Source organism: Elephas maximus, chromosome 4, assembly GCF_024166365.1.
Source record: "Elephas maximus indicus isolate mEleMax1 chromosome 4, mEleMax1 primary haplotype, whole genome shotgun sequence".
Taxonomy (NCBI): Eukaryota; Metazoa; Chordata; class Mammalia; order Proboscidea; family Elephantidae; genus Elephas; species Elephas maximus.
This window is the reverse complement of record NC_064822.1, coordinates 167,273,417-167,295,450: the sequence shown is the minus strand read 5'-3', so window position 1 is coordinate 167,295,450 and position 22,034 is coordinate 167,273,417. Positions and strand designations below refer to the sequence as shown.

The following is a 22,034-nucleotide window of genomic DNA, read 5'->3' as shown; positions in this document are numbered from 1 at the left end:
CAAATTTGGGACTTGCCATCCTCCAAAATTGTGTTAGCCATTTCCTTGAAGTCAATCTCTATATATTTACATACATGCTTCACTGGTTTTACTGCTCTAGAGAACCCAGTCTAAGACACCATCCCTCTGGGAAAAAACCAGCTGCTGTCAAGTCCTCTCCAATTCATAGTGACCCCATGTGTTTCAGAGTACAACTGTGCTCCACGGGGTTTTCCACGCCTGGTATTTTTGAAGTAGATCACCAGGGCTCTCTTCCAAGGTGCCTCTGGGTGGAATAGAACCTCCCATCTTTTGGTTAGCAGCTGAGCATGTTAACTGTGTGAACCACTTTCAAGGAGTATGCTAAATTCAAGCCACCTAAAATGCTTCATAATTGAAATTACCTTGGCATAAACGCAGCTGTCTGACAGCCTCATGAATGGACAGTATTTATCACACACAGGACACATGATGATATCTGTAGCTTGGCAGACTTCTTTACTGGAAAAGAGAACAGAGAAGGGACTGCTATTTGATGGCAAAAGAATATTTTTTCCTCTCTAACTTAACCAGAGTTTTCAACTGGTAAATAAGATCCAGTAGATTAAATTTCTGCTCTCAGAAGCTTCATAGCCTTATCTGTTATTAATGTAAACAAGCGCCTGCACATTTTTGTAATTTGATAAACCTACTTATTTATCAGGCCGTTCCTTGGCTTTACATATGAGTAAGTTAAACTCAGGAAAATACATGAACCAAAACATTGGTTGTTATACCGCAAATTATAAAAAAGTCACTCACAACATTTCACAAGTTTGAAGTAATTTCATATTGAATTATGTGAACAATGAGATACCTAAAAGCGCTGCCTTCATTTCTGTGTGTATGATAAGTTAAAGAGAACAATGGAGGAACAAATCAAAATAACTAGGGATTTTATTTCTGGGAGGAAATTACATCTCATTAACAATTTCACTAGAAAATAAATTATTTTTGTAGGTGGTGTGATCAATCACTCTCTTTTATTTCTGCAAGCACTTTTAAGAGGCACAGTCATTATTTTATTGCAATAAAATCTCCATGAATACTTTAAACTATATTTTGGTGAGAGAAACAAGATAACAACTGAACCATTTTCAAGACACCAGAAGTTGGTGTGATGTCTTTCTGGCCAAGGTTTAAAGGGTCCTTGTAAAAAACACAATTTATAAAAAAGGATTGTTAACCCACTATTTTGCAGTGCTGGTAGAAGGAAAAATGGTGAAAGAGTCAGAAAGAGAGCCACTTTTAGCCAGTGAATGAAGGTGATTTTTTTTATGGATGTATAATGGGTTCTTGTTGTTAGCTGCCAATGAGTTGGTCCCCAATTCATGGTGACCCCACGCACATCAGAATGAAATGCTGCCTGCCTGGTCCAGTGCTATCCCCATGATCAGCTGTGGATCGAGCTGTTGTGATCCATAGGGTTTTCACTGGCTGATTTTCTGAAGGAGAGCGCCAGGCGTTTCTTCCTAGTCCGTCTTAGTCTGGAAGCTCTGCCGAAACCTGTTCTTCATCACAGCAGTACATAAACCTCCACTGACAGACAGGTGGTGGCTACATATGAATTGCATTGGCTGGGAATCAGACCCAGGTCTCTTGCATGGAAGGTGAGAATTCCACCACTGAACCACCAACTTCCTTGGTAGCTGAAGACCACAGCGTCCACAGCAATGGATGGAGAGAAGCTAAGTATAGAACCTTTTGAATTTTTCCATGAGAGATTGGAATGGAACTTAGAATAAAAGGCTAAGTATGCCCACAGTCTCTGAAATCCACAAACCACAAACAGCCATCTGTAAATACAAAGCAAAGGCAGGTTCACTAAAGAGCTCCCCGTACCTGACTTGGCAGTGATCTAGAGTGGTGACTCCATACAAAAAGACAAATAGTCCAATGAAGGCCGCTGGGAAGAGCATACCGGTGTACCAGCCCAACCAGGCAAAATACAACCCAATCTTCTCTCCAAAGTACCGCCTGTTTAAGACACAACAATCTTGCAAGTTACAGTGAAATGTATAAAGTTAAGCATTATAACACTTTGCTCAGTCTTTTGCTTTGAAGTAGCCTTATCTGTAAACAAAGCCAGCCAAGGGAATGAATATTTGACCAAATCTAGACTTGGGGCTTAAATTTCCTTTCCTCACTCTACATCAGAAATAGAAGCTGTTTCCTGAAAGAGCATGACTATATACAAGTTTATTCAGGATAAACCTGTACTGTTCAGGACACCATTGTAGATTAGAAACCATGGGGAATTTGAGGAGTTGGTGCCAACACATAATCTCATCTTTGTCTTTTCCAAGTGTGTGCTTATGTTTGGATGTGTGCATTATTATTATATGTTTTTCAAAATAGCAAACAAAGTTATCATGGAAAGCTTTAAAATTCCCTTTCAAAATTTTGGAGCTTTACAAGATGTTTACGATCGTAGAATAACAGGATACTAGAAACGAAAGAACTCTAGAGACCACTGAGATCCAATACGAATCAATGGCTGAAAGCAACTTTTCACCTTATGTGATGTCTTCTCACAGGCATGACCATCTGCCTCTATAAATATTTTTCTGGTGTCTCCCACCTGTGACAAGATTGCCTGCCTAGTGCCCACTGGTCTTTGAAGTTTGAAAGTGTTAGGGAGCTCCTTGGCTTTCTTTTATTTCTTAAACTTCATTGCTAATTTGATTAATTTGTGATAGAATACTATCCAAGTTATGCTTTCTATGCCTTTCAACAGCTACATTTTGTAACTTAGAAGTTAATTATTTTTAGTCTAAGAATTTTCTAATTTTTTTTTCATTATCATTCTATACAAATGTTGCTGACCATCTGTTTCCAAATACCATCTATTGTCTTCCTCCTAGAGTGGCCAGTGACTCCTAAAAGCATGGAATTATTTATTTACCCCATCTTCCACTGTGCCCCTATGAAATCTGCTCCCAGAAGACTTTTTCCAACATACATTAATATACAAATACATTCATTTATGCATTCAATAAATAAAATATACCTGCTATGTGCCAAGTACTGTGCTAAGTGCTGGGAATACAATGGTGAGCAAAATAAGCTTGGTTCCTGTTCTTGTGAAGCTCTGTGGCTGATAAAGGAGGCATGTATTAATCAATTAAACATGAGTTATAATTATAAAGTCGAGGAAAGAGCTACAAAGAAGAGGAATATAATTCTACAAGTATATACAACGAGGTCATCTGATCACTCTAGTCAGGGAAGATTTCACTGAGGAGGTGACCGTTGTGCTGATGAGCAGGAATTAACTAGGCGGAGATGGGGACAGGAGACAGCGTTTCTGGCAGAAGGAACAGTATGTACAAAGACCTTGTGGTTGGAGGGACCAGGTGAAATAAGGACAGTGTGGCTGGAACACGGAAAACAGGAGGTAGGCTGGAGAAGTGGGTGGAGGCTGGGCCTTAATGGGCCTTGTAGCCAAACCAAACCAGTTGCTGTTGAGTTGATTCGATTTCATGGCGACCCCATGTGTGTCAGAGTAGAACTGTGCTTCACAGGGTTTTCAGTGGTTGATTTTCAGAAGCAGATCGCCAGACTTTTCTTCTGAGATTCCTCTTGGCGGACTCAAACCACCAGCCTTTTTGGTTAGCAGGTGAATGCATTAAATGCATGGTCTTGTAGGCCACGCTAAATGTATTATTCTTTGTCCTGAGAGAAATGGAAAACGATTAGAGGGTTTTAATCAGTGAAGGACATGACCTGATTCACATTCTGAAAAGATCATTCTATGTGCAGGGTAGAGAATAGATTGGAAGGGGCTAGCATGGGAAAAGAGAAATCAAACAGGGGACTACTGCTGTAGCCCAGGCTACAGATGAAGGCAATGGTAGTGGCAGAGGAAATGGTAAAATGTAGCCTAATTTGAGATATATGTAGGAAATACAATCAATAGAACAAGAACTAGTTAAGCAATGAGATTTCCTAAATGCTCCATAACTTCATTCCAGTCAAGGCTTTGTTGTTTTTTTCATCCCTCTTCCTGTTGGCCAACCAAATTCTACCATTCTTACAGGGCTCAGCTCTACAAAACCTTCCACAGATATGCTGGCCCACGTTCATCCTTTCAATTTTTGTGAATTATTGTGAAACTTTTGGCCTCTGTCACACATTTTTCTTCATTGGGGATGGTCTTGTACTGCTTTCTAGTTGTCTCAAGTATGGAAGGCTTGTTTTCCTGAAAGAAACTATGACTTTTTCAAAGCCAGAAACCATGGCTTCTATTTGTCTTTGCCAATAGTACTTAGCACAGTACAAGAAACACAATGGGCACTTAATTAATACTCATTGACTAACAGCAAAATCTTAATCAAAACACTGTCATCGATGGGAGATGTTTTGCCTGTAGCAATTTTCTGTAATTTTTAATCAATGTAATCTTATAATATGGCACTGAGGCTGGGAAGAGAATTTGCTAGGGTTTTTTTTTTTTTTTTTCTCTTTTTGGGCTACTCTTTTACCATTCATTGAGACTGCTCCAAGGAAAATTATCTCATCTCAGAAAATATTTTTCACTCACCCAGATCATATGGCTCATTTGTTACCAACACGAAGAAGAGGACCAATTCATCATTGTCCTTGGATCATCATGAGTAAACCCTTGGTATCAAGGTAACAAAGGCTCTAGCAGGAAGAATGACTCCCCAGGGAGATGAAATGTAAAATGATTTGTCTTATTATTTTTTCCTCTGGGCTCATTTTTTTTTAGGGCTCCAGTAAAAGTGAAACAAATCTAGCTGGTCTAGGAAATGAGACATGACTTTCTCTTTAATAAGGAATCCATGAAGTGTGGATAGCTATTACCCAATCTTAATAACCAGTCTCTGAATAAATAATGAGATGTCAGAGAACAATTTTGTTATAGCAGAAGGTTGGGCAGATATGGAAGGTTTAAAGACATAACATTTTCACTGCACAATTAGCATAGGTTAAAAGTTGATATGCTTTTTTGACCTGCAGATTAAAACATTTTTCCATTTAAAATTCTCATTTTAAATGAATAACCTTTTAAAATGATTTATTTAAAATGAAAATGAAAACAACCCTAAAATTTATTGACATTACAGCACTTCATATTTCCTACTTGCATATCAGTAATGAATATTCTATTTTATTGCTAATATATCTAAGCTGTGTGTATTGCTTCTCTACAGGACAATTTATCAACAACAGTCACATGGGTGACCTGTTCCTGCTCTAGTCCTGGGCGAGGCCTGACTGGTCTCATATACCTCTCCCTGAGTCCCTTCCTAAAGCTCTTTTGGAAGAAATGCCATCCTCATCAGAGGGAGAACTGGTCTACCAAGGAGCCTACTATTCTCTGATGAGTTGCCCTCTTGGGAAGAAGCCAGATTTGAACAAGAGGTGTGCACCTCAGACCCTTTTTTCTTTAATGCTGGCTTGTTCCAGCTGACAGTGTGCCTTAATCATTCTGTACAAGCTGTATATTTGCAGCTAGTTAAAAACTCACCTTACAAGATCCAAAGGCTGGTATTTATACCACACACCCCAGGAGGCCCAGCACTCATATAGCAGATGTCGGTGGTTTTCTGCTCCGTGGGTTCTAATAGAGTTTTTACTTCTGTAGCTTCCCTGGAATAAAAAAACCACTGCTGGTGAAGTAATACCCACAAAAGCCATAGAAAAGCTGACAGTAATACTAGACTCATGGCAGAAGTAGAAATAAGAGTGGTATGAGAATAAAATGGATCCTTACTATTAAAGTGGAAGCAGTTGATTAGTTGTTCCGGACCTTCTCTTGTTGATGATTCTATGTAGTAAAAAGTGCATGTTGCTAGAATCAAGCAGGTATGAACTGAGTTCAAATCCAGTTCCACTACTTTTTAGCTATGAGCCATTGGACAAGCCCCCTAACCTCTCTCAGCCTTGGTTTACTAGTCCATTATGAGACTCATAATATCTGTCCCATCAGGTTTATTCTGTGGTTTGAATAGATAAGTATCCAGCCCAGAGCTTGTGCTCAAGAATTATCAATTCTTTCCCTTACTTCTCTTGGGATAGGGTAGTTGTTACAGAGCCATAGCTGTACCCTTGTCACATTGCCTTATCTAAAAGAAAGTCCTAATGGATAAACAAATTATGGTACATACATACAATGGAATACTATGCAATGATAAAGAACAATGATGACTCTCCTAAACATCTCACAATATGGACAAATTTGGAGGACATTATGCTGAATGAAATTAGTCACAAAAGGACAAATTTTGTATGAGACCACTATTATAAGAACTCAAGAAATGGTTTAAACACAGAAAAAAAGCATTCTTTGATGGTTAAGAGGGTGGGAGGGAGGGGGTAAGCACTAACTAGATAGTAGTCAGGAATCATCTTCGGTGAAGGGAAGGACAACACACAATACAGGTGAAGTCAGCACAACTGAACCAAAGCAAAAGCTAAGAAGTTTCCTGGATACATCCAAACACTTTGAGGAACAGAGTAGCTGGGGCTGGGGCCTGGGGACCATAGTTTTGGGGGGCATCTAGGTCAATTGGCATAACAAGTTTATTAAGAAAATGTTCTACATCCCACTTTGGTGAGTGGTGACTAGAGTATTACAAGCCTGTGAGTGGCCATCTAAGATGCATCTATTGGTCCCACTCCACTCGAAGCAAAGGAAAATGAAGAAAATCAAAGACACAAGGAAAATATTAACCCAAAGGACTAAAGTACCACAGGAACCAGAGACTCCATCAGCCTGAGACCAGAAGAATTAGATGGTGCCTGGCTACCACCAATGAACACCCTGACAGGGAACACAACAGAGAGTCCTGGAGAAAAATATAGAACAGAAACTCAAATTTACATAAAAAGACTAGACTTAATGGTCTGACAGGGACTGGAGGAACCTCTGAAACTATGGCCCCCAGATGCACTGTTAACCCAGAACTGAAACCATTCCGAAAGCCCACTCTTCAGACAAAGAATAGGCAGGATTATAAAACAAAAAATAATACACGTGAAGAATGTACTTCTTAATTCAATCAGATACTCGAGACCAAATGGGCAGCTCCTATCCCAAGGGAAGACGAGAAGGCAGGAAGGGACAATAACTGGTAGAAGGGACACAGGGAACCCAGGGTGGAACGGGGGAGTGTGCTGTCACATTGTGGGGATTGCAACTAATGTCACAAAACAATGGGTGTAAATTTTTGTATGAGAAATTAACCTGAGCTGTAAACTTTCACCTAAAGCACAAAGAAAAAAAAAAAAGGAAAAGAAAATCCTAGAATGTAAAAGCTGGAAGTCATCTCTGAATACAGGCAGTCCCTGGGGTTACAAATGGGAACTGTTCTATGTCTTTAAGAATTTGTAGGTAAGTTGGAATGGATGCATACAGTTCTTATTCAGCCTGATTATAAGTGAAGAAAAAACTGGAAGCCTTTCCAATGCAGCAAGTGAAGGTGATTGTGATGAAGAATTTGTTGCCAGTAGGGGTTGGTTCGATCTGTTCAAAGTGAGGGCAAATCTACATAACATTAAAGGGCGAGTACCACTTGTCCTCAAGTCTGGTATTTGTAAACTGGGGATTTAATGTAGTTCGAAAATTTAATTCAACCTCCTCACTGACCAAATGAGGAGACCACGGACCAGAGAGGTGGGGGCTTGTCTGAGGTCAGTTAGTGGCAAGGCTAGTTTCACAAACAGGAAAGGGATTTTCTGGAGGCACATAAAGTATTCACATTAACCTGAGAAGTTCCTTCTTAATGGGAAGTACACATGGCTGGGAATCGAGAAACCTGGGGTCTAGTCTCAGCTCAACCACCAACTCAGGATGTGACTAGAGAGGTAGGTTAACCTTTCTCTAAAGCCAAACCAAACCCAAATCCGTTGCCGTCAAGTCAATTCCTACTCTTAGTGACCCTATAGGACAGAGTAGAACTGCCTCACGTGGTTTCCAAGGAGGGGTTGGTGGATCTGAACTGCTGACCTTCCAGTTAGCAGCCTGAGCACTTAACCACTGCACCATCAGGGCCCCAACTTTCCCTAAACCTCTGCTTAATTTTTTAACATGAAACAAGGGTACTGTATTTGCCCTTCCTACCTCAAAAGTTGCTATGAGGTTAAATAGTATAATCAAGTTAAACTGAGAGTAAAAAGTCAAAAGAGCAATTGTGTTACTATTGCTGCTGCTACTGTTGTTGTGGAAAAACTGGTGGTACAGTGGTTAAGTGCTATGGCTGTTAATCAAAGGGTCGGCAGTTCAAATCCTCCAGGCCCTCCTTGTAAACTCTATGGGGCAGTTCTATTCTGTCCTATAGGGTCGCTATGAGTCGGAATCGACTCGACAGCACTGGGTTTGGTTTTGGTTTGGTATTGCTGTTGTTGTTAGCTACCACAGAGTTGGTCCCCAACTCATGGCAACCCCATGCACAACAAAACAAAACACTGCCTGTGCCATCCCCATGATCGTGATTGTGATCCACAGAGTTTTTCACTAGGTGATTTTTGGAAGTAGATTGCCAAGCCTTTCTTCCTAGTCTGTCTTAGCCTGGAAGATCCTCTGAAACCTGTGCAGCATCATAGCAACCAGCAAGCCTCCGCTGACAGATTGCTGGTGGCTGTGCATTAGGCATGTTGGCTACTGGGTCTCTTACATGGAAGGCAAGAATTCTACCACTGAATCACCATTGCTCTCTGCTGCTATTCCTCATTTGGAATTTCTCTTCTCGCAGAATACAGGGCTTTACTGAGATATGCGAGCCATACAGAAGTTGTATGGATTTCACATCTCAGTAAAGATTTGAGTTGCTGGGTAGCATTTTGTAGCTCTGTTTCCTCAGACATCTTCACATCCACTCCTTAGGCCAATTCTGCACAGTTACCAATGGCCTGTCCTCACCTTACACAGGAAGGGCTGGGGAGCGGGGAGGACGCGGTTCTCATCGAAACCCTTTTCTGGGCAACGCCAACATGATATTCCTGTGGGGAATCTGCCTTTGCAGTTCAGGAACACCCGAGTGTGGCTGCTGTTGTTGTATGCTGTCAAGTCGATTCTGACTCATTGTGACCCAATAGGGCAGAGCAGAACTGCCCTTATACGGTTTCCTAAGCTGAAATCTTTAGGGGAGCAGATCGCCAGGTCTTTTTTCCTGTGTAGTGGCTGGTGGGTTTGAACTGTCGACCGTTCGACCTTTCGGTTAGCAGCTAAGTGCTTAACCATTGCACCATCAGGACTCCTTGAGTATGGCTCTAGCAAACCTTGATTTCAAAATATTTGCTTCGGTTGTATGAAAAGGAGCTCTCTAAAGCTGTTACATGGCAGTCTGTGAATAGGGTCTCAGGTCACAGCTTCTAGTTTTCTTTTTTATACATATATTTTTTTATTATACTTTAGATGAAGGCTTACACAACAAACTAGCTTCTCATTAAGCAGTTAGTACACATATTTGTTTTATGACATTGGTTAACAACCCCACGACATGTCAACACTCTCCCTTCTCGATCTTGGGTTCCCTATTACCAGCTTTCCTGTCCCCTTCTGCCTTCTAGTCCTTGCCCCTGGGCTGCTGTGCTCCTTTAGTCTCCTTTTGTTTTATGGGCCTATCTAATCTTTGTCTGGAGGGTAAACCTCAGAAGTGACTTCATTACTGAGCTAAAAGGGTATCCAGGGGCCATATCTAGTTATCTTAATAAGTAAAATTTCTTTATTCTGTCTTACCTTTTACATCCTGTGTCTGTTTTAAAATCAAGAGGAGAAACACTGTAATCCAAACAAAAAGTATGTTTTGGAAGGACTTGCCTCTTATAGTTGGAACTATCCTCAAATGTCTATTGGCAAACAGAGTTTTTTTCCTAAGAGAAGACTGTACTGAAGACCAATCTAACAGTAATTTGACCCTTGCTAAGGGTTTTACTGGAGTAAGACTCGACGACACTGGGTTAGTAAGTAAGGGGAGGAGCCCTGGTGGCGTAGTGGTTAAGAGCTATAGCTGCCAATCAAAAGGTTGGTAGTTCAGATCTATCAGCTACTCTTTGGAAACCGTATGGGGCAGTTCTACTCTGTCCTATAGGGTCTCTATTAGTCGGAATTGACTTGATGGCAACAGGTTAGTGTGTGAGGTACCAGATGGCAGGAGTCATAGCATTTATCTTTGGATTCTAGGTGCCATAGGGTGACCTGTCCAGAGTAGAGGCTCAATGTCATGAGGTTCACAGTGATCCCTATAATAATGAGGATTATGTTCCTGAAAACAAATGTGTAGGGAAATCCTGGGTTAAACGACCCAAGATGCAATCTCCAGCTAGAGGTAACAATAACCACAGTTACATTTCAAAGAGCACTTACATATGACTAAGACCACGCAGAAAACAAAGAAAATATCAAAATTTATATATCTTAAACAAACAATGACAACTGTAATACTGTTAATTTCTATTTACCATCCTTCGGTCACCAGAGAGTTTGCAAGATGGCTTCCTCCCACTCTTTCAAGAGCTATACATTTCTTTGTTGCAGATAGTATACATTTCAGGAACATTTTTCCCCTGGGTCTGTTGCTTCATGCAAATTTTCAATGCCTCTTTAATTTTATGACTTAGAGTCCCTAAGCTACTCCTCTGAATTTTTGCTGAGTGATTCTTGATTCAAGTATTCTTTTCAATTACATAAAAAGAGATAGAAAAAAATCTATGCTGGGAGAGAGACTTCCCAATGCAAGATGGCCCTTATTAATACCTACTGAACAACTTAAGTTCATTATGAACAAACGTCATAACACATACAGTGACTTTATCCCCAGAAGCTGATTTCAGCAATAAGAAGATAAAAGAAAGAGAAGGTGATAAAACAGAATAATACCTCGTGCAGGGGAAATGCAGCTTCATAGGAGCCATTGGTAAGCAAACGATTCAGACCTAAAAGAATAAAGAAGTCCAATTAGAATTAGTACAAGTTTGAATCCTCACTAGGTTCAAAACCAATGTTAGGGTGGTACTTTTTGGAAAAAAATATTCCAGGCTTCCAAAAGTGATTTGAACCCATTTGGGGCCATTAGGGGTTTAGAAAAAAACATTGCTATCTGTTGGGAAGAAGTACAACCAGAATGCTCCTTAGAAGCAAGGATGGCGAGACTGTGTCTTACATACTTTGGGCATGTTGTCGGGGGGATCAGTCCCTGGAGAAGGACATCATGCTTGGTAAGGTAGAGGGTCAGTGGAAAAGAGGAAGACCCTCAATGAGACGGACTGACACAGTGGCTGCAACAATGGGCTCAAGCATAACAGTGATTGTGAGCATGGCACAGGGCAGGCAATGTTTCATTCTGTGGTACACAGGGTCGCTATGAGTCAGAACCGACTTGACAGCACCCAACAACAAAAATCTGTTGGGAGGTTGGGATCAAGATCTGGGAAATCAGGTTTTCAAACACAATCAAAACTATGAAGCACACTTAATACAGTGCTTGGCATAGAGAAGAAGCTGTACTGAGAGAAGTGGATCAATTTATCACATATCAAAGATTTTCTGCCATGAGCTTGTCTATTTTTTGTTTATAAACTTCAATATAGACATAACTAACACCTCTGCTTTGGACTAGTGATGTGACTTTGAACAAGCGCTCTTGTTTTCAGGCCTCAATTTTCTCATCCCTAAAGTGGGGATAGGGTTGGATATGCTGATCTTTCTTTAAACAGCATTACTGAAGTCAAATCAAAACCAAACCAGTTGTCATTGAGTCAACTCTAACTCATGGCAACCCCATGTGTGTGACAGTAAACTGTATGCCATAGGGTTTTCAATGGCTGATTTTTTTCAGGAGGATATTGCCAGGCCTTTCTTCCAAGTGCTTCTGGATAGACTCAAACCACCAACCTTTCAGTTAGCAGCTAAGTGCTTTACTTGTTCGCACCACTCAGGGATTCTTTTATTGTGGTATAACTGACATATAATAAGCCTCACACATTTAAAATGTACAATTTGAAAAGCTTTGACATATGTATATACCCATGAGACCATCAGTACAACTGAGATAGTAAATATATCCATCACCCCCCAAATTGGATAGTGCTCTTTGTAATCTCTGCTACTCTTTTTCACATCAACTCCAAGGCAAACACTGATCTGATTTCTGTCATTATCAACTTGTCTGCATTTTCTAGAGTTTTATATAAATAGAATCATATAGTAGTATGTGCTTTGTTTTATCTTTCACTCAGTGTAATTATTTTGAGCCGTTCATGTTGTGGTATGTATTAGTAGCTCATTCCTTTTTATTCTGAGTAGTATTCCATCATATGGATATACAACAATTTGTTTATTTATTCCGCTAATGATAGACATTTGGATTGTTTCATTTTTGGCTCTTACAAATAAAGCTGCTATGAACACTTTTGTAGGGAGCCCTGGTGGTACAGTGGTTAAAGCACTCGACTGCTACCTGAAAAGGTCTGTGGTTTGAAACCACCAGCGGCTCCTCAGAGAAAGATGTGGCCGTCTACTTCCATAAACATTTACAGTCTTGGAAAGCCGATGAGGCAGCTCTACTCTGTCCTATAGGGTCACTATGATTTGGAATCGGCTCCACGGCAGTGGGTTTTTTTTTTTTGGTGAGAACATTTTGTTTGTATGGACTATGCTTTCATTTCTTTTGGGTAAATACCTAGAAGTGGAATGGGTGGCTGGGTTATAGGGTAGATGTATGTTCAATTTTTTAAGAAACTGCCCAACTGTTTTCTGAAGTAGTAGTATAATTTCACATTCCCATCAGTAGTGTATGAGAGTTTCAGCTCCTCCATATCCTCACCAACACCTGGTATGGTTAGTATTTTCAATTTTAGCCATCCTAATAGGTGCATAGTTGTACCTCATTGTGGCTTTAACTTGCACTTCTCTAATGACTAATATTGAACATTTCTGAGGTGTTTATTTGCCATCTATGTATCTTCGCTGGTGAAATTTCTGTTCAGATCTTATGCCTGTGAAAATTATTTGTTATTGACTTTTGATTGCCTTTTATATTCTAGATATAAGTCCTTTATTAAACATATGCTTTGAAAATATTTTCTCCCAGTATGTGGCTTCTCTTGTCCATTATCTTAATATCTTTCAAAGAGCAGAAGTTTTAATTTTGATGAAGTCTGATTGATCTTTTTTTTTTCCTTTTATGATTTGTGCTTTTGGAATTGCATTTAAGAAATCTTTGCCTAATTTCATGTTGCAAAGATTTTCTTCTGGAAGTTTTATAGTTTTAGTTTAAAATTTCAATATATGATCCATTTTTGAGTTAATTTCTGTATATGCATTCAGCTTTATTTCTTTTTGCATACCAACTTGGAATTGTTCCGCACCTTTGTCCACTGAATTGCCTTCGTGACTTTGTCAAAATCAATTGTCCATATATTTGTGGGTTTACTGCTAGATTCTCTGTTGATCTATTCATCTATATTTACACTAATACCACACTGTTGTGATTATGTTAGGATTAAAATAATTCTTGAAATTAGGTATGTTAGCTCTTCGACTCTGTTCTTTTTCAAAGTTGTTTTGACCATGTTGTTGCTGTTGTTAGGTGTCGTTGAGTTGGTTCTGACTTATAGTGACTCTATATACAATAGAACAAAACACTGCCTGGTCCTACACCCTCCTCATAATTGTTGTTGTGCTTGAGCTCATTGTTGAAGCCACTGTGTCAATCCATCTCATCGACAGTCTTCCTCTTTTTCCCTGACCATCTACCTTAGCAAGCATGATGTGCTTCTCCAAGGACTGGTCCCTCCTGATAACATGTCCAAAGTATGTAAGACGAAGTCTCATCATCCTTGCTTCCAAGGAGCATTCTTCCAAGACAGACTTGCTCATTCTTCTTGCAGTCCAGGGTATATTCAATATTCTTCACCAATACCATAACTCAAAGGCATAGATTCTTCTTCAGTCTTCCTTATTCGTCATTCAGCTTTCGCATGCATGGGAGGTGATTGAAAATACCATGACTTGAGTCAGGCACACCTTAGTCCTCTAAGTGACACCTTTGCTTTTTAACACTTTAAAGAGGTCCTGTACCATCTTCACAATCATTGTTACGCTTGAGCCCATTGTTGCCCCCACTGTGTCAATCTATCTCGTTGAGAGTCTTCCTCTCTTTTGCTGACCCTCTACTCTACCAAGCATGATATCCCTCTCCAGGGACTGATCCCTCCTGATAATATGTCCAAAGTATGAACATAATATTCCACATGTATTCAGATATAGACTAGGTAGCTATCTACTTCTCCCTATTATATTTTAATTTATGCAGCTTAGAATCAAAATAGTTTTTTTGGCAGCTTCATTATACTAGTGACTCATACTGAGCTTGCATTCAACTAAACTCTCAAGGCTCTTCCTCTCATGATGCTGTTGAACAACATTTCTCCCACACTGTACCAGAGTAGTTGTTTTGCTGGATTTTAGTGTAGGACTTTACATTTACAAACTATTAAATTCCATCTTGTTGGATTTGGCTGAGAGTTCTGGACCACTAAGATCTTTTAGGCTCCTGACTTCAATAGCTAATAAACTTAATATATTCCTCTAGTCTGTAACCTACCTGGACACTTGATAAGCAGTCCGTTTAGGCTATGTGCCAGTTATCAATCTGTTGCCCTTCAGCTCCAAATGCACCTTCATTGCCTGCTGTGCAATTATGGAGCTAGACCCTGTAAATATTTCTCCTTGGCCTGCTGGTACAATGCCAAGCTTTGCTAGTAGAAGGGATTAGAGAAATACTGGAGGAGGAAGAGGTTTCTCTTCCTGGGACCAGTGTGTCCCTCTTGGCAGGCTTCTGCAGTACAAGGCTTCCACAGTGCCCAGCGGCTGCAGTACATGGTAACCAGCAACACAGAGCACCTCCCCAAGTCAGCTTCAAAGCATAGTTCTGCCATTCATAGTTCTGCCAGTGCAGCACCTCCCTATAAATGGCTTCCCTGGAACTCCCTCAGGCAGTTTTGTAGTGAGTTCTGAGGCAAAGCACCACCCTGTGGATGGCTCTCCCAGCACTCCAGAGGGCTTACTTCCAGGAGTTCAGTAGGCAAAGCACCTCGGCATACTACTGTACCACCTAGTGAACACAGCCGCACCCCATCCAACGAGGTATGAATTTCAGGCCTGGGAGTGGAGGTCTTCGTAGGGGTGGCTGCTGCTCCCAATTTCTGCTATCCCTTTACTCTTCAGAGTTCTCTCTGCCCTTTTCTACCCAATCTCTCACTACACTAATCCTGTCATAGTTAATAATTTATATTAAACTCTCTCTGTTCAAATTATGTGTAGTTTTTATCTCCTGATTGGATCCTGACTAATATGGGTTATTATTCAAGCTATTGATTCAAATCTTGCTGGGACAGAGATAAGGACAAAGCTATCAAATCCCCCTGATACATAATAATCTGTTTAGTAAGGCAGTAAATTTGGTAATATAATATGGAAGGTTCTCATAAACATGGCTGAAACATAAAATAAATGTAGAGGCTGTTTAATGGGGGGAATGATACTTATTTGGAGAATTTCTTAAGTGTAATGGCTCATCTCTGTACTTGAAGCTCTCTTTGCTTGAAACGCCCTATCTTCAATCTTCCCACACTGGCTCCTTCTTGTCACTCAGGTCTCAGTTCAAATATCACCTTCTCAGTGAAGCTCTCCCTGACCACCCAATCTCAATTAGCTTAACTTCATTCCCACCCTTTATTAGCCTATCTTCGTAACATCACCCCTTTATTTTCTTCAGGTTACTTATTATATTTGCTTGTTTATTCTCTGCTTTCAACTTCTTGAACATAAGTTCCAGGACAGAATGATACTTACCTCCCTAACATCTAGCTCAGTGCCTGGCACACAATGGACATTCCATCAATATTTATTGATTTAGGAGAATTTCTCTGTAATCTTAGATAAATGAGATGGCATGCTATTTAAAAAAGATATTTGAGGATGGTGTTCAGATTTTACACTTATGAATTATCCATTGAGGGAATAATTACAGGTTTTATAAATGACAAGTATTTCTAGAATTGATAAAAACTCGATAAAGCCAAGGGAAAAGACCTGTAATTCCCAAATACCAAATGCAGCTTGTATATTGTGTGTGTGCGTATACACACACACACATATATACATATGTATAATACACTAATATACTACTTACCAATTTTGTTTTTTCCTTCTTCATACTTTATTCTTTGTAAAATATGGTGCACAATTCTACTTCTTGTGGCATTGTTGAAGAAAGTGTCTTTGTTGTGTATGATGAAGCTGCACACACATATTGAAAACACAAGCAGAGGATTAATCAGAGGTGATGGATCTAACGATCTCTGCTGTAATTTGGTGTTATTTAAAGGGAGGTGTCTTTTCAATCAGTCATAGGGAGCAGCATGAGAGAGTCCAGAGATTGCAACAGAGGCCATAGGCTCACGAGTCTGGGTAGTTTTGGCTCCCAGCATCCTGAGCATTAAGTTCATTTTGTCAAGAAGGACCTGGAGCTAAATAAAATTAAAAAACCTTAAACTAGTGAAAGACTAGGTCTCCTTCTTTCTCAGTTAGGCCATTAAATAAAATCAACCAAAAGTTCATTTTGTTTTTATCTCCTTTTGTCTTCTATGCCCCCCCTTCTCACGTCATAACAACCTGTTGTTTCAGGAGCTTTAAGATCGGGAAGTGGCTTGGGTAGATATAAAAAAACCCAAACCTGTTGCCGTCAAGTCAATTCCGACTCACAGTGACCCTATAGGACAGAGCAGAACTGCCCCATAGAGTTTCCAAGGAGCACCTGGCAGATTTGAACTGCCGACCTTTTAGTTAGCAGCCATAGCGCTCAACTGCTATACCACTAAAGGCTTAAGTAATGAGCTCTAGTCTGGTTTAGGGGTGCGATAAGAGGAAAGCCTCTGGAAATTACCTCTATTCCTTCCTTTCCCATGTTCTTTCTTGGATGGGATCTCTCCTCTAAAGCACACTTAAGATTACTTTCTCAGCCAGTGGCCCACCCGTCTCCAAAGTTTGTCACAGGGCCACACACATACAGCCCAATACTGGGTTTTCCAGGGCTGTTGCTATCTGCTGAGAGACTCTGCGATTGACAGAGAATCTGGTGCTTGTTAGAGGATAACGCCGCATAATCTAGCCAGAAGTGCCCATTTCATCCATTCCCAGAAATGTAATAAATGGTGTCATATTAGAGATATTATAGTGTAATTCTTTCATAAACTATAAAGTATACTAACTTATCAAAAATTTGTTGGGCACTCCTATGAGTTGGACACTATGTCAGGCATATAAATGTTGGTGGCCATCATCCTCAAACCCAGTTCAGAAGTCCCCTCCCCCAGCAAGTCTCCCCATCCCTCTAACTGCCCTCTTGCCCCAACAGAGTTCAGTACTTTCTCCCTTGGGCTGTCTCTTATGTTCCAAGTACGTTAACGCATTTTTACAACAATGTTTATTGAGGGTACTATGTAAGGTATTGATTAAGCAGTGGTAAACAAAACTGGTAAGACCCGTGTTCTTGAGAAGCTTACAGTCTAGTGGGCAGGGAAGGTAGAACATAGAGGAAAATGAACATGATCATGCGACAAAGAAGAGCAGACCTGATCTACTTTTGCATGCCATTCTCCCACACAAGACTGCGAGCTCCTTGGGGACAAGAGGTTGAATCATAATTTCTGTAGCCCCATGATCTAGTGACTGCAGCAGCTGAATAAAAATCTTCTATTCCTTCATCTTTGGCCTTAGTGGTAGTTAGTGCTGCTGCAGCCTGAAATTGATCAAATGTGCAATCAGGATGCATTGATAGTTACTGGTGATTGGAATGCAAAAGTTAGAAACAAAGAAGAAGGATCGGTAGTTGGAAAATATGGCCTTGGTGATAGAAACAATGCTGGAGATTGAATGATAGAATTTTGCAAGACCAACAGCTTCTTCATTGCAAATACCTTCTTTCACCAACATAAATGGCAACTATATACATGGACCTCACCAGAAAGCAAGAATGGCCAGACTGTGTCTTACATACTTTGGACATGTTGTCAGAAGGGATCAGTCCCTGGAGGACATCATGCTTGGCAAAGTACAGGGTCAGCAGAAAAGAGGAAGACCCTCAATGAGGTGGATTGACACAGTGGCTGCAACAATGAGCTCAAGCATAACAACGATTGTAAAGATGGCACAGGATGGGGCAGTGTTTCATTTTGCTGTGTGTAGGGTTGCTATGAGTTGGAACCGACTTGACGGCACCTAACAACAACTAACAACAATGATCTAGTAAGTGAGCGGATGGCACAGAGGACAGGTTTTGAATAGGAGTATGTGAGAGTCATGGGGAGTTTATGCTGGGGAAATTGGTATTAAATGTTTATTTATTTATTTATTTTATTGAAGAAGATGGAAATTTCAAGAACTGTTTAAATGATGGCAGGAAAAGAGAAAACTGGACCGGAAGAAGAGTGGTCCTGCCATGGGTTTGGTTTGGCAACAGGGTTGGGAATGTGAGTGTGGGATAACAGTGAAGAGAAAGACTGGATAATTTAAGGACATAATGTAAATCATGATAAGTGATTCCTTGGAGAAGTATTTTTCTCTTGGATTTTGTTACAGGATATTGTCCTTAGAAAAAGTAATTTTACGTGGTAGATGAGAGACAAATACTAGGTGGGTAAATGAGGAAGCTGTAACATTTGCCTTATACTTTATATAGGGTTTTCTGGAATTATTTTATGGCATCAAAGAGGAAGAGGGGAAAACCAAGAGTTATATTGAATGTGTTCCTTTTATTTCCTTATTTGAGACACACCATTGCATTTTAATACCAAATAAAGATGTCATAAAGAAATAGACAACAAATAAAAAAGTCCATTTTTGGCTCACAATTTCAGATGATGTATGAAATCTGATAAGCACAACCATGTTTGACAAGACAATTCAGGGCTAAAAGCCCATTGCCCTCCTACATTTAATGGTTTTCTGCTTCCTTCTCTTTTTATAGCACCACATTAGATTTTGCAAGCTCATGTAATATTTTTCTATAATAAACACCACAGATGAACTTCGATATTTTGCTTTCCTCTTCCTTACATTCAGCTTGTACCTGAAGATTCTATAGTGAGAGCAAACGTAAAAGCAGTATGCTAGGCACTGTTCAAAGCACTCTGGATATGTTAACTCACCCAATTCTTACTTTTCTTTTTAATAGACAAATAATCAGGGAGATTAAGGGACATGCCCAGAGTCACTCCACTAATAAGGAGCAGAGCCAGGATTTGAGCTCCATCTGGCTCCAGAGGTTGCCCTCTTAGCCACTACATTCAGCTTCCTCCCTATGTCAGAAACTTCCTGAGACTTAGAGGTTGGCCCAAGACTTGCTCGCCTGGAGGGCCCTCCTGGCTTCCATTCATCCTTTGAGCTTTGAGCTCAGGCCACATTTCCCTCCAAAGATCTTCCTTGACCCCCTACCCTCACCTCAACCCTGCAGTATGCTCTGACATCACCTCTGCCTTCCCTTAAGACTTTGAAGTCATAGAGATCTCAATCTAAACCTTGGTTTTGCCATTTACTATGGTGTTGGGGCTGTTCATTCACCTTCCTGGGTCTCAGTTTTCTCATCTGTGAAATGGAAATTATGCTGCAATCACTCTCATAGGGTTTTTGTAGACTTAAGTGAGATGATGGTGCAGTGCTGAGCCCAGTGTTTGCCATTTAATAAGCTCTCAGGTTACATATTATGATATATCGAAATTGTCTGCCCACGTTTGACTTCTCTATTTGAGCTTGTTGAAGGCAGTGACTGGTCAGGCTCATCTCTGTATTTCCAGCATTAGTACAAGGCTTGGCACAGGACAAGTCCTTAACGTTGGATCAAATGAGCTAAAAAATGAGCTGAATTACTGGAGGCCACTATCTAACATTAGGGACGATGAGACTAAATCTCACCTCCTTACACCTCGGCCTCTACTCTTGCTTCTCAGAAAGCTTTCTGCCAACTCCACTCTCTATTCCAACTACCAGCTGAACAATTCCCTATACACTACCTCTCTAAGGATCTTCTTAGGGGGTGTGGAGCAATTCCCAGCTTTTCTGTCACACTTCCAAACAGCTGGGCTGTTGAGAAGGAGTAGCTATGATTCTTTACATCATGGTACTCAAGCTTTTCTTAGCTACTGACAATTATCTCCATACTCACATACACATACACACACACTCACATGCACACAAGGTAAGCTGAACTGTTCTGTACATGTGAGACTTAGGGCTCAATCTCTGAGGCATCAGGGCTCCTTACAGGCTTAAAAACTTGCTGTTATGGAGGGAATTGTTATTGCTCTTAAGTGCTGTCAAGTCATTTCCAACTCATAGCAACCCTGTGTACAATAAAACAAAATGCTGACTGGTCCTGTGCCATCCTCACAATCATCGCTATGCTTGAGCCCATTGTTGTAGCCACTGAGCCAATTCAACTCCTTGAAGTTCTTCCTCTTTTTCACTGACCCTGTATTTTACCAAGCATGATGTCCTTCAGGGACTGGTTCCTCCTGATAACATGTTGAAAGTAAGTGAGACAAAGTCTGTCATCCTTGCTTCTGAAGAGCATTCTGACGGTGCTTCTGTTATAGATTGAATTGTGTCCCACAAAAACGTCTGTCAACTTGGCTAGGCCATGATTCCAAGTATTGTGTGGTTGTCCTTCATTTTCTGATCTGATGTAACTATCTCTGTGTTGTAAATCCTAACCTCTATGAAGTTAATGAGGCAGAATTAGAGGCAGTTTTTTTATGTTAATTGAGGCAGGACACAATCTACAGGATTAGGTCGTATTTTGAGTCAATCTCTTTTGGGATCTAAAAGAATCAAGCAAAGAGGAGAGGTATCTCCTACCCCAAGGAAGAAGAATGGGAAGTATAGCATGTCCTTTAGACACAAGTTCCCTGTGCTGAGAAGCTCCTAGACCCAGAGGAAGACTGATGACAATTACCCTCCCCCAGAGCTGACAAGACAGAATGCCTTCCCCTGGAGCTGGCCCCTGAATTTGGACTTCTAGCCTCCTAAACTGTGAGAGAACAAATTTCTGTTTCTTGAAGCCATCCACCTGTAGTATTTCTGTTATAGCAGCACTAGATCACGAAGATATCTTCCAGTACAGATTTGTTTGTTCTTCTGGCAATCCACGGTATATTTCAAATGCATCAATTCTTCTTCAGTTTTCCTTATTCGTTGTCCAGCTTTCACATGCACATGATGCAGCTGAAAATATCATGGCTTGGGTCAAGCACACCTTACTTTTTAAAGTGACATCTTTGCTTTTTTTTTTCTTTTAATTTTTATTGTGCTTTAAGTGAAAGCTTACAAATCAAGTCAGTCTCTCTACAAAAATTTATATATACTTTGCTATATATTCCTAGATGCTCTCCCCCTAATGAGACAGCACACTCCTCTCCACCCTCTATTTTCATGTCCATTTGGCCAGCTTCTGACCCCCTCTACCCTCTCATCTCCTCCCCTGACAGCGGCTGCCCACATGGTCTCATGTGTCTGCTTGATCCAAGAAGCTCACTCTTCACCAGTATCATTTTCTATGCCATAGTCCAGTCCAATCCCTGTCTGAAGAGTTAGCTTTGGGAATGGTTCCTGTCTTGGGCAAACAGAATGTCTGGGGGCCATGATCTCTGGGGTCCTTCTAGTCTTAGTCAGACCATTAAGTCTGGTCTTTTTATGAGAATTTGAGGTCTGCATCCCACTGCTCTCCTGCTCTCTCAGGGGTTCTCTGTTGTGTTCCCTGTCAGGGCAGTCATCGGATGTAGCCGGGCACCATCTAGTTCTTCTGGTCACAGGCAGATGCAGTCTCTGGTTTATGCACATCTTTGCTTTTTAACACTTTAAAGGGGTCTCTTGCAGCAGATTTGCCTAATGCAGTATGACTGCTGCTTTTGCGGGCATTGATTGTGGAGTGAATTTTGTCCCCTAAAAAGATATGTTGAGGTCCTAACCTCTGTACCTTTGAATGTGACCC

The 22,034-nt window shown here is 40.6% G+C and overlaps 1 protein-coding gene across 1 annotated transcript in view; it reads right to left on the bottom strand.

Annotated features, from left to right (window-relative positions):
* ANO4 (anoctamin 4) overlaps positions 1 to 22,034 on the bottom strand; it is a 453,262-nt gene that overhangs the window by 78,000 nt on the left and 353,228 nt on the right. Inside the window, exons 9-13 of the mRNA XM_049884167.1 lie at positions 16,182 to 16,288; positions 10,865 to 10,920; positions 5,513 to 5,634; positions 1,861 to 1,995; positions 384 to 480 (exon numbers count right to left, since the gene is read on the bottom strand). Of these exons, the coding sequence (XP_049740124.1) occupies positions 384 to 480; positions 1,861 to 1,995; positions 5,513 to 5,634; positions 10,865 to 10,920; positions 16,182 to 16,288 (517 nt within the window). The remainder of the gene's footprint in view (positions 1 to 383; positions 481 to 1,860; positions 1,996 to 5,512; positions 5,635 to 10,864; positions 10,921 to 16,181; positions 16,289 to 22,034) is intronic.